Source organism: Hypanus sabinus, chromosome 12 (genome assembly GCF_030144855.1).
Source record: "Hypanus sabinus isolate sHypSab1 chromosome 12, sHypSab1.hap1, whole genome shotgun sequence".
In the NCBI taxonomy this organism is placed as follows: domain Eukaryota; kingdom Metazoa; phylum Chordata; class Chondrichthyes; order Myliobatiformes; family Dasyatidae; genus Hypanus; species Hypanus sabinus.
This window is the reverse complement of record NC_082717.1, coordinates 48,199,649-48,216,564: the sequence shown is the minus strand read 5'-3', so window position 1 is coordinate 48,216,564 and position 16,916 is coordinate 48,199,649. Positions and strand designations below refer to the sequence as shown.

Genomic DNA, 16,916 nt, shown 5'->3' with positions numbered 1-16,916 from the left:
GCTTCCTGAAGGTTACCATGGAAATTCCCCCAGATCAAAAAATGGACACAATCAGAATCAGGTTTAATATCACTACCATTTGTCGTGAAATTTGTTGTTTTATGGCAGCAATACATTGCAATACATAATATTAAAAGAACTATAATCACAGTAAGAAATACATTTTAAAAATTAAGTCATGCAAAAAAGAGCAAAATGAAGGGAAAAGTAGTGAGGCAGTCTTCATGAATTTTTTGTTCATTTAAAACCTGATGGCAGAGGGGAAGAAGCTGTTCCTGAAATGCTGAGTGGGTGCCTTCTCCTTCTCCTAAGTGATTGGGTTCCTTATTGATGTCCAAGGAAGGCATGGAAAGAGTATGAGACAACCAGGTATTGAAAAAGGTATTCAAAAAGTTTTTTGTCAATGGAGAGAAAGTAAAGGAGCAGAAAAAAACAACTTGACACATAAGGAAAGAGTTTTTAGAGACGGAAGGCATAACTGAGGTGTTGAATGAATTTTTAGCATCTGCAAGAAGGAAATAGAGTTGGAAATGCCTGGGCTATAATGACAGAACTATATGGATAGGAATAGTAAATAGATGGACACCACAAAACAAGTTAACAAATTCACTAACTCGGGTAAAATCCATTTCAGAGAGTTTGCTGATAGAAGCTAAAGTGAAGAAGAGTAACACCATCAGATTTAAACAATGCAAATTATACACGCCATTTCTTTAATAACAGGGCTTAATCCCAATAACAAAAGCCAATCAAACAAGCAAACATAAAAATGGATACTTAAAAAACCAGTTTTTTTCCTTATTAGTTATTAGATTGTTAGATTAGTTTTTCTTGTATAAATTTTTTTTCTTTCTTCTTTCTGTTTTTTTTTAATATATATTATGATATACCTAGGTTTGCCCTGTTTATTTGTTACTTGTATCGTCCATGATTTGGGAATACTCATTTATACTGTAACTATTGCTTATGTATTCTTTCATGTTCAGTTGAAATGTGTATGTTTGTAATCCCATTATCTATGTATCAATCTTATTATGTTGATATTAATAATAATAATAAAAAGATTGAAAAAGAAAGAAAAAACCAGTTTGAATTCTTTGAAGGGATGACAGAAGGGTTAATTGTTGTAATGCAGCACCTGTTATAAATTATTTGAGGAATTTGATTTTTAAAGACTACATGACATACTCATTTGGTATTTAAAAGCATTTGTTAATAAAGCAACAATTCTACAAATTAGTGAGGAGCTATATGGTGCATGCCGGTAATGATTGAACAGAAGTTTTCATTGGGACACCCCAGTAGGTCAATAAAAGGACAACAATGCTTCTTTCTCTAAATAACCTGGGTACAGAATTTCAAACTGGTTGATACAAAAGTTTGTAATACAGTCTGAGTTGAAGCAAACATGAAGAGAACACAGACTGGTGAAATGGACAGACATATGGCAGATGCAGTTTGTAATACATTTAGAATACAGCATTTTGGGAATAAAGCACAAGTAAGCAGTATAATTGAAATGGTTTATAACTTAAATTACCTTGTTCAATGAATTCACAAAAAGTTATGTGACTTGGGCCTCACCATTATGACAAACTATTGAATCGGCTTAGTACATTGAAAAAGAGAAAGGGTAAAACTAGACAGAACACTTAGCATTGACATAATCACTGAATCTGGACAAGGCCAACTTCCTTATGGCACAGTCAGTTTCATGATCCTCCTTGTGGACATCCTGGAACTGGTGACTCACAGGGAAGCAACAGCCACTATAATCTGAAAAATGGGAAAATAAGCCAGACTTCTCCAGCACAATCCCCAACTACTTTTTGTCAAATGGCCAAGAAATTCACAGTTGGGTGGGAGTGACCCTGAGTTTTCAATATTGATTCCAAAAAATCTCAAGACATGTTAAATATCTCTAATCACAGATCAACAGTTTAATACCAGACTTGTTAAAATGTTGACAGCCCTAGTTCTCAAGACCAGGGAAATTCAAGAATGTAAAATTATCTTTACTTCCAATTAAATAAAAAATGATTTTAATATCATTTTACACATCATATCTGTTCTACATATGCCAATGAATTACCTTATCTTTATCCCTGAAAAGTGATTCGTGCTGTTTTGGAAATCTTGGCTTCATTGAAGGTTCATAGTTCACAAGTCGGAAAGCCCGGCTATGTTTTAAGTAGGTGCTGATCCAATCAGCAGCTTCATCACCACAATCTCTACCTTCTATATTGCATCCCCACACTCTTTACAAAAGAAAAATGTTTTAAAAGTAGATTAAGTTCATTTTATCAGATACCACATATGATTAAGTCATAGAGTACCACAGTGCAGAAACAGAACTTTTGGTCCATATGGTCTTTGCCAACCTGATCTTCTCTGGTCCTCGTCTACCTGCATGTGGACCACATCCCATCCATGTACTGTACCTATCCAAACTTCTCTTAAATGTTACAACTGTTTTGATCCCTACATGTAAGGATTAAATTCATGTCCCCTGGTTCTCAACTCCTCTGTAGTAAGAATATTCTCTCTCTAGATTTTGAGCGCTATTAAAACTCTTCTCTGTCTTCTCGGCTCCAATTGAAAACAATGTTTAAGAAAGGTTCAGCCATGACCTATTTTACTCTTGTACTCTGTGCCTCTATATCTAAAACTAGTTTCTCAACTTGTCCTGCTTCCCTCAAAGATTTGGGTTTATCTCAGTTCCTGAACTTCCTTTAGAATTGTAGACTTATTATTTTACTCTTCCTAATTCTTCCCCCCAAACTGTATCACCTTACATTTATTTGTGTTACAAACTTCAGCTCAGGTCACTACTTTGAGAATATCCTTGTGAATTCTATTAATCTGCTTCTGAGGCATGTGACAGATCAGATTTTGAAATGGTGGCCCTGACGCAGCAGTCTGAATTGGCTATACGTAAAGAAAACTGGTCGGCCTAGTACCAGCCCTTGACAAGTAGCACTGCATACCATATTCTAAATCAATAAGCAATTGTTTACTGTTCCACCGCCAAAGCAAACTCCATGTGGCACTGCACTATGTTCACAACAACATCACAACCCGCATCAACCCACTCCATTACATCATCAAAAAGTTCAATCAAATCAGACATTGCACAATTTATCTTTATTAGTTTACTAGTCCATGCTTATCCAAATGATAATGAGCTTTGTTCCCTATTTTTATTTCTAGCATCTTTCTCAAAGGCCTGTGTAATCTGACTGGCATGTAATAGCAAGATTTAACTTTACATCTTCTTGTTTGAACAGAGGTGCCGTAATATTAAATTTCTGCCCTCTAGCATTATCACCTAGTGATAAAGAAAGTTGGAGAGAAACAGCCAACGCCTCTCCAAGTTCAGCCTTACTTCCCCTCAATAGCCTAGTCTATATTACATACAGGCCCGGTGATTTATTAACATCTTTCTAGAATCTTACAGTGTCTGCTCCACCATTTGATCACGGCTGATATCCCATCCCTCTTAAACCCATTCTCCTACCTTTACCCATAAACTTTCATGCCCTTACTAATGAAGAACCTATCAACCTTCACTTTAAATAGGCCTCTGCAGTCAACGACGGCAATGAATTCCACAGATTCACTGTCATCTGGCTAAAGAAATCTCTCCTCATCTTTATTCTAAAGGGACATCCTTATATTTTAAGTTTGTGGCCTCTAGTCCTTAGACTCTCCCACTACTGGAAACATCCTCTCCATGTCCACTCTGTCTAGGCCTTTCAATATTTGTATGTTTCAATGGGATCTCCTGCCTTTTTTCTAAACTCCAGTGATTTCAGGTCCAAAGCCATCAAATGCCCCTCATACATTAAATTTTTTATTCCCAGAATTATTTGTGTGAACCTCCTCTAGATCCTCTCCAATGCCAACATATTCTTTCTTAGATAAGTGACCCAAAACCGCTCACAATTCTCCGTATGCTGTTTGACCAATACTTTATAAAACAGCCTTAGATCCTTACATTTATATTCCATTCCTCTCAAAATGAATGCTAGCTAACATTGCATTTGCCTTCCTTACTACCAACTCAACCAGCAAGCTAAACCTTGGGAATCCTGCATTAGGACCCTCGTGTCCCTTTGATTTCGGAATTTGCTCCAAATTTAGAAAATAAGCTGCACCTTACACTTGAACATAACTTCCCTGAACTATATTCCATCTACCACTTTGTCCATTCTCGTAATCTGTCCAAGTTACAGTGTTACAGAGTCGTAGAAAAGTACAGAACAGAAACTGGCAATTCAGCCCATCTAGTCCATGCTGAACCATTTAACCTGCCTACTCCCATCAACCTGCACAGGGATCATAGACCTCCATACTCCTCACATCCATTCTGCACACTCCCTGATTCCTCAAAACTGCCTGACCTTCCACCTATCACCATATCATACACAAATTTGTTCATAAAGCCATCAATTCAATCATGCTGATTCTTAACATAGATGAGTAAAGAGGCTGTCCCAACACCAAACATTGTGGAAGACCATAAGTCATCGGCAGCCAACCAGAAAAGGCCCCCTTTATTTCCACTCTTTGCCTCCTGCTAATCTTCTGTCCATGCTACTATCTTTCTTCTAATACCACGGGCTCTTATCTTATTAAGCAACCTCATGTGTGGCACCTTATCAAACATCTTCTGAAAATCCATTTAAAAAACATCCACTGACTCTTCTTTGTCTATCTTGCCTATTACTTCCTCAAAGAATTCCACAAATTTTTCAGACAAGATCTTCCCTTTAAAAAACCATCTTAGGAGGTTTTAGCCTATTTAGTCATGTGTCTCCAAGTACCCTGGAACCTCATCCTTAATAATGGGTTCTAACAGCTTGCCAACCGCAGAAGTCAGACTACTTGGCCTGTAATTTCCTGTCTTTTGCTTCCCCTCATTCTTATAAAGTGGAGTAGCATTTGAAATTGTCCAGTCCTCCGGAACCATTCCAAGATGTAGTGACTCTTGAAAAATCTAGTGATTCTTTAAAGATTATTACTAATACCGCCACAGTATCTTCAGCTACCTCCTCCAGAACCCTGAGGTTTAGTCCATTTGGTTTGGGTGACTTATCTACCTTCAGATATTTCAGCTTCCCAAGCCCCTTCTCCCTAGTGATAGCAACTACACTCATTTCTGCACCCTGATACTCAAATATCTGGCACACAGTTGGTGTCTTCTACAGTGAATACTGATGCAAAATACTTAGAGTTTGTCTGTCATTTCTTTCTCCCATTACTACCTAATTTTCTCATGGTACTATAACCACTCTTGCTTTTTACTCTTTATATATCTGAAAAAAACCTTTGGCATTCTCTTAAATTATTAGCAAGCTTACTTTCTTATATCATCTTATCTCTTTTTATTGTTTTTTAGTTGCCTTCTGTTGATTTTTGAACGTTTTCCCATCTTCTAGTTTCAACAAATTTTTGCTAAATTGTATGCCCTCACTTTTGCTTTTGTCAGCAAGAAGCCTCATCCTCCCTTTAGAACATACCTTCTTCTTTGGGGCAAAATGATCCTATGCCTTCAAAATTACTCTCAGAAACTTCAGCCATTGCTATTCTGCCATCATTCCTTCTAATATTCCCTCACAATCAACTTTGGCCAGTTCTTCTCTCAAGCCTCTAACTTTACTCAACTATAATACCAAGCATTCTCTCCCACTCAAACTGCAGGGTGAATTCTATCATTTTACAACCACTCGTTCCTAAGGGTTCCTTTACCTTAATCTCTCTAATCAAACCAATAACTTTGTCCTTAGTGGGCTCAACCACAAGCTGCTCTAAAAAGCTCTCTCCTAAGGTTTCTACAAGTGCCTTCCCAAGGGATCCAGCACCAACCTGATTTTCCCAATCTACCTGCATAATGAACCCCCCCCCCCCATGACTATTGTAACATTACTTCCTTGACTTGCATCTTCTATCTGCCATTGTAATTTGTACTCCACATCCTGGATACTGTTCAGAGACATGCTTATAACTCCCACCATGGTCTCTTTATCCTTGCAGCTTCTTAATTCTACCCACAAGGATTCTACATCGTCTGATCCTAATGTCATTTCTTTCTAAGGATTTGATTTCATTTTTTACCACCGAACACACACCAGCCCCTCATCCCAACTGCCTGTGTTTTTGATATGATGCTCATCTTGGATGTTAACCTCCCCACGTTGATTGTCTTTCAGCCATGATTCAGTGATGCCCACAATGTCATATCAGACAATTTCCAACTCCAAAACAAGAATATCTATTTTATTTTGCATGCTGCGTGCATGCAAATACATCACCTTCGGTCTTGTATTCATCACCCTTTTCAATTTTGTCTCCATGTTACTAGAAGCTAAATTTTTATCCCTTTCTAAAATTTCTGTCATTCTCTTGTTCTGGAGACTGCCTTAACCTTTCCTGCACTCTCCTTCCCTTTTACTTCATCGTTACTTTTCCACACCACACCCTAATATTCATTATAGTTTATAGCCCTATCCACAGCCCTTGTTATGTGATTTGCCTGGTCCCAGCATGGCTCAGGTGAAGTCCATCCCTTTCGAACTGCTCCCTCCTTCCCCAATATCCTACAAGTTCATAAGACCATAAGACATAGGAGCATAGAAACATAGAAAATAGGTGCAGGAGTAAGCCATTCGGCCCTTCGAGTCTGCACCGCCATTCAGTATAATCATGGCTGATCATCCAACTCAGAACCCTGTACCTGCTTTCTCTCCATACCTCCTGACCCCTTTTGCCACAAGGGCCATATCTAACTTCCTCTTAAATATAGCCAATGAACCGGCCTCAACTGTTTCCTGTGGCAGAGAATTCCACAGATTCACCACTCTCTGTGTGAAGAAGTTTTTCCTCATCTTGGTCCTAAAAGGCTTCCCCTTTATCCTCAAACTGTGACCCCTCATTCTGGACTTCCCCAACATCGGAAACAATCTTCCTGCATTTAGCCTGTCCAATCTCTTTAGAATTTTATACATTTCAATAAGATCCCCCTCTCAATCTTCTAAATTCTAGTGAGCATAAGCCTAGTCGATCCAGTCTTTCTTCATATGAAAGTCCTGCCATCCCAGGAATCAATCTGGTGAACCTTCTTTGTACTCCCTCTATGACAAGAATGTCTTTCCTCAGATTAGGGGACCAAAACTGCACACAATACTCTAGGTGCGGTCTTACCAAGGCCTTGTACAACTGCAGTAGAACCTCCCTGCTCCTGTACTCAAATCCTTTTGCTATGAATGCCAACATACCAGTTGCCTTTTTCACCGCCTGCTGTACCTGCATGCCCACCTTCAATGACTGGTGTACAATGACACTCAGGTCTCGTTTCACCTCCATTTTTCCTAATCAGCCACCGTTCAGATAATAATCTGTTTTCCTGTTCTTGCAACCAAAGTGGATAACCTCACATTTATCCACATTAAATTGCAGCTGCCATGAATTTGCCCACTCACCTAACCTATCCAAGTCACCCTGCATCCTCTTAGCATCCTCCTCACAGCTAACACCGCCATCCAGCTTCGTGTCATCCGCAAACTTGGAAATGCTGCATTTAATTCCCTCGTCTAAATCATTAATATATATTGTAAACAACTGGGGTCCCAGCACTGAGCCTTGCGGTACCCCACTAGTCACTGCCTGCCATTCTGAAAAGGTCCCGTTTACTCCCACTCTTTGCTTCCTGTCTGCCAACCAATTCTCTATCCACATCAATACCATAACCCATACCATAATACCATGTGCTTTAAGTTTGCACACTAATCTCCCATGTGGGACCTTGTCAAAAGCCTTTTGAAAATCTAAATATTCCACATCCACTGGCTCTCCCCTATCCACTCGACTAGTTACATCTTCAAAAAATTCTATAAGATTCGTCAGACATGATTTTCCTTTCACAAATCCATGCTGACTTTGTCTGATGATTTCACCTCTTTCCAAATGTGCTGTTATCACATCTTTGGTAACTGACTCTAGCACTTTCCCCACCACCGATGTCAGACTCACTGGTCTATAATTCCCCGGTTTCTCTCTCCCTCCTTTTTTAAAAAGTGGGGTTACATTAGCCACCCTCCAATCCTCAGAATTAGGCCATGTGACAAATAGAGTCTGTTCCACTGTTCAATCATGGCTGATCCTTTTTTTTCTCCTCCTTAACCCTAGTTCCCAAATTTCTCCCCAAAACCTTTGATGCCATGGCCAAACAAGAAACTATATCTCTGCCTTAAATACACCCAATGACTTGGACTCCACAGCTGCATGTGGCAACAAATTCCACAAATTTACCACCCTTTGGCTAAAGAAACTTTCCTGCATGTCTGTTTTAAAAGGCCAATCATCTATCCTGAGGCTGTTCCCTCTTGTCCTACATTCTCCCACCATGGGAAACATCCTTTCCACACCTACTCTGTCTAGGCCTTTCAACATTCAAAAGGTTTCAAAGAAATCCCCCCACATCCTTCTGAATTCCAGCGAGTACAGACCCATCGAACATTCTTCGTATGATAACCCATTTCATTCCTGGAATCAATCTTGTGAACCTCCTCTGGACCCTCTCCAATGCCAGCACATCTTTTCTAAGAGAAGGGGCACATAACTGTTCACAATTCTCAAGGTGAGGCCTCACCAGTGCCTTATAAATTCTCAGCATCACATCCTTGCTCTTGTATTCTACACCTCTTGAAATGAATGCTAACATGGCATTTGCATTCCTCACCACCGACTCAGCCTGCGAGTTAACCTTTAGGGTGTTATTAGCATAAGGATTCCTAAGTCACTCTGCATCTCAGATTTTTGGATTTTCTACCTGCTTAGAAAATCGTCTGCACATTTATTTCTACCACCAAGTTCATAACCATGAATTTTCCAGCACTGAATTTCATTTGCCACTTTCTTGCCCATTCTCCTAATCTAAGTCCTTCTGCATCCTACTCATCTCCTCAACACTACCTGCCCCTCCAGCAATCTTCGTATGATCTGCAACTTGGCAACAAAGCCATCTGTCCCATCATCTAAATCATTAATATAAAGCATAAAAAGAAGTGGTCCCAACACCAACCCCTGCAGAACACCATTAATCACTGACAGACAACCAGAAAAGGATCCTTTTATTCCCACTCACTGCCTCCTACCAATCAGCCAATGCTCTAACCATGTTAGTAACTTTCCTGTAATACCATGAGCTCTTAACTTGGTAAGCAGCCTCATGAGTGGCACCTTGTCAAAGGCCTTCTGAAAGTTCAAATGTACAACATCCACTACACCCCTTTATCTATCCTACTTGTAATCTCCTCAAAGAATTCCAACAGGTTTGTCAGGCAGGATTTTCCCTGAAGGAAACCATACTGTCTTTGTACTATCTTGTCCCGTGTCTCCAAGTACTCCATCACCTCATCCTTAACAATATCTTCCCAACCACTGAGGTCAGGGTAACTGGTTAATTATTTCTTTTCTGCTGCCTTCCTCCTTTCTTAAAGAGTGGAGTGAAATTTGCAATTTTCCAGTCCTCTGGCACCATACCAGGGTCCAATGATTTTTGAAAGATCATTTCTAGTGCCACCACAATCTCTAACACTACCTCTTTCTGAACTATAGGGTGCAGTTCTTCTGATCCAGGTAGCTTATGTACCTTTAGGTCTTTTAGCTTTTTCAGCATTTTCCCACTTGTAATAGTAACTGCACCCACTTCTCTTCTTTCACACACTACAACATCAGGCACACTGCTAGTGTCTTCCACAGTGAAGACTGAGGCAATATACTTGTTCAGTTCATCAGCCACCTCCTTGTCCCTCATTATTATTTCTCCTGCCTCATTTTAACAATCCTATATCCACTCTCATTTCTCTTTCATTTTTAAAATAACTTAAAATACTATCCACTTTGATATTATTTGCTAGCTTGCTTTTATATTTCATCTTTTCCCTTCTAATGATATTTTTAGTTGCTCTCTGTAGGTTTTTAAAAACTTCCCAATTCTCTATCTTACCACTAATTTTAGATACAACACCTTGAGTACCATGTTTGCTATTCTTTCTAACTCTGTGTCCCTAATGTTTTGATACTCAGCCTGTTGGCTGCAACTAAGTCCCATCACCTGCCTGCCCTTGCTGACAATCTGACTGCATGCTGTCTTTACTTTTTTTTTACCATCCGCCCTATCCTGAGTCCTTTCACTCTGGTTCCCACCCCACTGCCAAATTAGTTTAAACCCTCCCCAACAGCTCTAACAAACCTGCCCACAAGAGTATTGCTTCCCCTTGGGTTCAGGTGCAACCCATCACTTTTGAACAGGTCATACCTCCCCAGAAGAGATCCCAATTATCCAAGAACCTGAAGCCTTTCCCCCCACACCAGCTTCTCAGCCACACATTTATCTGCCAAATCATCCTGTTTTAACCCTCACTGGTGCGTGGCACAGGCAGCAATCCAGAAATTACTACCCTGGAGGTCCTGCTTCTCAGCTTTCTACCTAGCTCTCTAAGTTCTCTTTTCAAGACCTCTTTGCTTTTCCTTCCTATGTCATTGGTACCAAATTCAGACCTACTCCTCCCACACTAATCTTTGAGCCTCACATTTAGCTCACTGATCTTATTAACCCAGTCTGAATCTGCACATGACCCAGGCAACAATCCAGACATTATTACTCATTTAGTTTGTACATGTAATTCCATTAATGTAGACACAACATCTCCACATAATCAAGAAAATATTATCTTTTTTAAAAACACACAGTGTAAATTGAAAGGTTAGCCACTCCTGAGGTGGCAAGAACATTTAATCAGCTGGACAACAGAAGTGTAGCTGATTTCACATCTGTTGTTAGCTCCCTGATCCCAGGATGGGCAGCAGGCCTCTGCCCAAGAATGGAGTTAAGAGTTTTAAGAACTACATTATAATCATCCAGATAATATTTATCCATTATAATTTGGAATAATGTCACAATTTCCAATGGTTCATGTAGTAGGATATCAACAATTTAATTGCAAAAATGTTGTTGCTTTATTAAAAATGCTGATTTTGGTATGATTTGATTTTGGAAGAGACGACATTTTTGATGGCTAACATGATCTCTGAGGCACTTCCTACTGTTGATTATGCCACAGATGCTTTATCCCACTTCAGCAATTGATTACAAGACGCAACCAGTTAATATTTCATAACTCTAAAGTATGCGATAAGAATACAGAATTGGTCTATAATTATTAACCCATTATCTTAAATTTGTTTGAAATCATCAATTTACAATTGTTCCACAGAGTCTTAATTATAAATTAAACTAAACATTTGTCCATTGTAGTATAAAGTTTAAACATAGGTCACAAAGATGAATAATGGTTTTTGTTTTGAAAATAATGATCCAATTCATTGCACCACAAAATCCATCTGTGCATCAAGTGTGTCATTCATCCATTAAAATCTTATAGACTGTATGTCTGCTTAGTTACCTCATTGAATTAAAACTCTTCAGCAAGAAACACACAACTTCAATTTACCTTCACTGTATGTGGACAAAAGGAAACACAGTAGGCACAGAAAAATGATTTGGTTACCTGCACGTCTTCACAGGATTGGACTTTGGTAGTTTCAAAGGGACCCTCAGTTCTTCCATGTCTGGTGCATTAAGACACAGATAGCCACCCTCACTTGATACTGTGACAAGCACCAAGGTAGGCTCCACTCTACCAGTAATCATATGCCATTTCTCATCGACTATAAGCCATTGTCTAGAGCATTAAAGAAAAAGCTGTTTAGGAGACCTAAACGTACATAAAAAAATAATTGCCCAAATATTATTCCCAAATACTTCAGATTTTACTGCCTTTTTTCCTCTATTGATTATAAATATCAGGAAGGTGGTACTGGAAGCTGAGGATGCACACCACCAAGTTCAGAAACGGCTATTACTCAATCATCGGGCACTTGAACCAGAGGGGATAACTTCATTCAACTTCACTTGCTCCATCACTAAACTGTTCCCACACCCAATGGACTCATTTTCAAGGAGTCTTCATCTCGTGATCTTGATATTTTTTGCTTTTTTTTTGCAGTTTGTTGCCTTTTGCATACTGGTTCAATGCAGATGTGGCCTGGCCTCCTGAATACTTTGAACATTTTCTATTTTTTAATTTCAGATTTCCAATATCTCTGTCCTGACTACTCTGAGCCTAATATGTGGCTCTTAAACCAAAGGGGATAAGTTCACTCAACTTCAGTGTCCCATCAGTGAAGTGTTCCACAACCTATGGACTCACTTTCAAAAATTCTTCATCTCATGTTCTCAATGTTTATTGCTTATTATCATTGTTATTATTACTATTATTTCTTTTTTCTTTTTATATTTGCAAGGTTCGTGGTCTTTTGCACACTGGTTGTGCACCCAGTTAGTGTTGTTTTTCATTGAATTTATTATGATTATTGGAATCTCCAGGTTGCATACAGTGACATATGTACTTCAATAATATATTTATTTTGAAGTTTAATCTTTGAACCAAAATGATATCCTTACCTTTCTAATTTTACCATGTCCCTCTAAAGTCCCATCTACCTTTTTGTATTAGTTTTAACCATTGTCATTAAAGAAATTGCAGTTTATTAAATTTAATCCATGTAACCACATGCTTGAACAACTCTTCTCATGGGTCCTTAACTTACATTTCTTTTCTTCTGCTTTAACAGAAAATAGCAAGGTATTAGTGAGATCAGTCTTGAGTAGCTCTGGTGATCATTGTCCATTGCCCTTCACCTCTTCGTTAATCATATTATTTACTTAATCATTATTATTATTTAATCATATTATTGCTTTGCAATATTTTGTTTCCTGTCACGTTACTCAGACTTTAAAAAAGTTCAGCTCTGCAGTCTCTCAACAGGAACCTACACTTTTTAATCTACAGAGGATTTTATTTAATGCATAATCATTTAAGAGCAATTCCACTTCTGTCTTTTTTCATTCAGAAGAAATTAAATAAGTAGTAACTTCTGAAATACTTATTTTTTTGGCAGCTGTCATTTTGGATGTTTGCTCAGTAAAACATAGATTCCGTGAGGCAGTTATCATTGAGGTTTAGCTATAGCTTTCTGACTCAGCTAAAGCAGATTTGCTATTCCGCCTACTGTATGTTTCTTTTATTCCCTGTTCCACAAAGTGAGATATGAGGCATGTAGCAAGTGCAGATTGGCCCAGTTACAACTAAAGAGGAAAAATGTGTTTCTATAGTTTATTTTGTTACTCCAGGGTATTGAATGCATTTCCAAAATAATGAAGTGCATATTAATACATTTAGATACAGATAAAAATCTAGTTAAGCCATTACTGGAACTTGCTGGCAACCAAACAGCCAAACTGCAGCTGTCAGTTCAAATTTCCCTTAAAGCAATGGAAGAGATGGCCAATTAAATGGCTGTAGCACATTACTGAAAGAAACTAAAACTCACGTGTATATATTATTTATAATCATACTTTTTTTAAATGGACAACTCTTCTAGAAAAGTTATATTTTGCAATATTAATCCTTAACATAGCATGATGAAGTTTATGTACCCTAGTGACTGTGTTATCACACAGTCCAGCTGGACACTCCCTATATCTACACTAACACACCTTCCACCAGGGCCCGCTGGTCATATTCAGGATTTTTTCTTTCACCTTCGCTTAGTCAAAACTGCAAATAGTGTGAAATAGTGTGAATTTTTCTTTTTCCTTCATTAAAGAATATAATTACCACCTTATGATGAGAGGCATTGATCGTGAGGATAGTCAGAGGTTTTTTCCCAGGGCTGAAATGGTTGCCACAAGACGACACAGGTTTAAGATGCCGGGGAGTAGGTACAGAGGAGATGTCAGGGATAAATGTTTTACTCAGAGAGTGGTGAGTGCATGGAATGGGCTGCCAGCAATGGTGGTGGAGGCAGATACAATAGGGTCTTTTAAGAGCCTCCTGGATAGGTACATGGAGCTTAGAAAAATAGAGGGCCATGGGTAACCCTAGGTTATTTCTAAAGTAAGGACATGTTCAGCACAACTTTGTGGACCGAAGGACCTGTATTGTGCTGTAGGTTTTCTATGTTTTTAAACTGGATTATGGCATTTAGTTTTTTGCTCATACTGATCAGATTTATTTCAGCACAACCTACCTCCTTCTAGACCACTGTTATTGTGGTAAACCATGTATATCTGTCTGGACATGCTCCTCTCTTGACTGCTCCTGTGGCTCCTTGCACAGACCCCTGGATAAAGGCGATTGTGTTTCTGTTCCTCCCACAGTCATCAAGCATGGACCTGCTGCGTTGTATTGCTAACAAAGCCCTTTCAGTATTTACTCTACATCCAGTCTTTTGGGGTTATTGATAATGCATCAGTTATATAATAAACATGAGAAATTCCTCAGATGCTGGAGATCCAAAGCAACACAGAAACAACGCTAGAGGAGCTCAGTGGGTCAGGCAGCATCTATGGAAATGAACAAACGGTCGGCTTTCCAACACCAGGTTCTTCTTCGGGACTGGAAAGGAAGGAGGAGGACGCCAGAAAAGTAAATGTTTCGAGGAGGGGAAAGAGGCTAGCTAGAAGGTGAAGCCAGGTAGGTAGGAATCTGAAAGGAGAGGAGAGTGGGGTAAGAGATCAAAGTGAGGAATGGAAGGGGGAGGAAAGCTTTTTATTCGCGGAAGGAGAAATCGATTGGATTGGCGGCTACCCCGACGGAAAACGAGGATGGCCTCATTTTGGCGCCAGAATAGGCCATGGACTGATAAATCGGAATGGGATTGGGGAAAATGTTTGGCCACCGGGAAGCTCCGTTTCCGGCGAATGGAGCGGAGGTGCTTAACAAAGCGGTCCCCCAATTAACTGCGGGTCTCAGCAACATCGAGGAGCACCGGATACAGCAGACGACCCCAGCAGAACCGCAGGTGAAGTGTTGCTTCACCTGGAAAGACTGTTTGATGCCCTGACTGGAGGCGAGGGAGGAGGTGAATGGGCAGGTCTGTAATTATAAAACTGGTGGGCATGCTTTTTCAAGCACTTTGGCCGCTTGCAGGTATAAATGCCAGGAGGGAAATTAGTGGGGCGGGACGAATGGACAAGGGAATCATGGAGGAAGCGATACCCACGGAAAGCCCCCGGGGAAGGGAGGAGTAAAAATTGCTTACATATGCCCTAGCCCTTTTCCAGTCTGTCACGCAACAATCTAACACTCCACTTTCATTGCTCCAAAATCCCAAAGGCTCCCATGGATTTTTGTACATGTTAGCTTCGCTCCGATTCACAAACTAAAGTCAGTTTTAAGGCAACATACACAAAATGCTGGAGGAACTCAGCAGGCCAGGTAGCGTCAATGGAAAAGAGTATAATCGACGTTTCGAGCCGAGACCCTTAAGCAGGACAATTTAAGGTAATTTACTCAAGTTTCTCATTTTAAAAAAGCATACCCATCAGCCTTATTGTTACAGAATTTTCTACGTACTTAAAATTAAACATACACATCCACTACAGACTATTTGACCAATATTTTCCACATTAATGCCTATCCACTCTTCCCTCAAGGTCAAATACATCACATTATTTACAAAACCAACTTCCTACTCTTCTCAAACAAGAGAAAATCTACAGATGCTGGAAATCCAAGCAACACATACAAAATGCTGAAGGTACTCAGCAGGCCAGGCAACATCTATGGAAAACGTTTCTGTCCGAGACCCTTCAGCAGGACTCTTCCTACCCTTCTCCATTTCCCTCTGATTTAAAGCAGGGCGTGTATTCAGTTTCTGACATTACTAACCAGAGTAAAAGAAGGAAAAAAACAGGACAATAGTGATGGTGAATAGCCCTTGTTAAAATGCGCGTCCACTGGGACCTCGCAACAAAGCGTGCAACACGAAACGCTATTCAGACCTAAATTACAACGTAGCAGTAGAATGAATGAAATAGAACACAAATATTTGCTTTCAGACAAGGTCAAAATCAAACGCTATAGGAATCGTCGTCTGATCTGCCGTGATGCGTGTTAAATGTGTTGCAAACAACGTCAAGATAAACGAAGAATAAAATTCGGTGATACACAAAAAGTTATATTTAACAACATCCTGCTACCAATTATAGTGTTACGCAAGAAAACAAGTTATGGCAGCGTCAAACAAGAAAATGTGTGTTGCTGTCGTTATTGACACAAAGCAATGTTATGACTTGTGGAGGAGCCAAACTTGAGAGTCTGAAAACACTTGCAGAGAATCAAAGGATATTGACGGGATTAAAGTATGGCGAGTACCTGTCCTTCAAGGGTCCCTTCTTAAATCCTAACTCGTCAATCTCCACCTCGGTCAGGGGGATGCCCTTGCAGGATTTGACGGGGTAAATGTAGAGTCTGGAAACTTCAGCCACTTTGACCAGCTCAACTTGACTTGCTCGGAAGGTTTGCCACAGCCGCCTGAGCCCGAGGGCTCCCAGCCCCAGGCCGGCGGCGACCCCAAGCCCTGCCGCCAGTGCTAACATGGTCTGCCTTCAGCTCCCCAATTTTGGACAGGCACTGTGATCACTGGATCGTGTCCATCCGTCCGCCGTCGCTAGTCGCTCTGCCGGCTCTCTCGCACAGTCCCCAGCACTCGGCTGTCCTGATGTCAGCAAAGGGGCGGTCCAACTCTTCCCTCTCGACTTCAAAACATCCCGTACAGCGAATCCTCTTATGGGATCCAGATCCAAGGTCCTCCTGGGCAAAAATCCAAACTTCGATCAACTTTCCGTAAGTGCCGGGTAACTGTGTGCGTTGCAGCACATTGACTGGAAACACTTGCTCCGAAACCATGTTTGTCCTGGTCGCAATTCCGGTCAACCGCAGAAATTTCCGGCGATTTTCAATGGCACGGATTAAGAATCGAAGATTCAGTCACGAAGCCAAAAT

General features: G+C 40.0%; 1 protein-coding gene across 1 annotated transcript in view; it reads right to left on the bottom strand.

Moving 5' to 3' along the window:
• Window positions 1-16,662, bottom strand: part of marc1 (mitochondrial amidoxime reducing component 1) — a 40,390-nt gene extending 23,728 nt beyond the window's left edge. Inside the window, exons 1-3 of the mRNA XM_059985896.1 lie at window positions 16,287-16,662; window positions 11,574-11,747; window positions 2,093-2,258 (exon numbers count right to left, since the gene is read on the bottom strand). Coding sequence (XP_059841879.1) covers window positions 2,093-2,258; window positions 11,574-11,747; window positions 16,287-16,510 — 564 coding nt within the window. The 5' untranslated portion in view covers window positions 16,511-16,662. The remainder of the gene's footprint in view (window positions 1-2,092; window positions 2,259-11,573; window positions 11,748-16,286) is intronic.
• Between the last annotated feature and the right edge of the window lie 254 nt (window positions 16,663-16,916).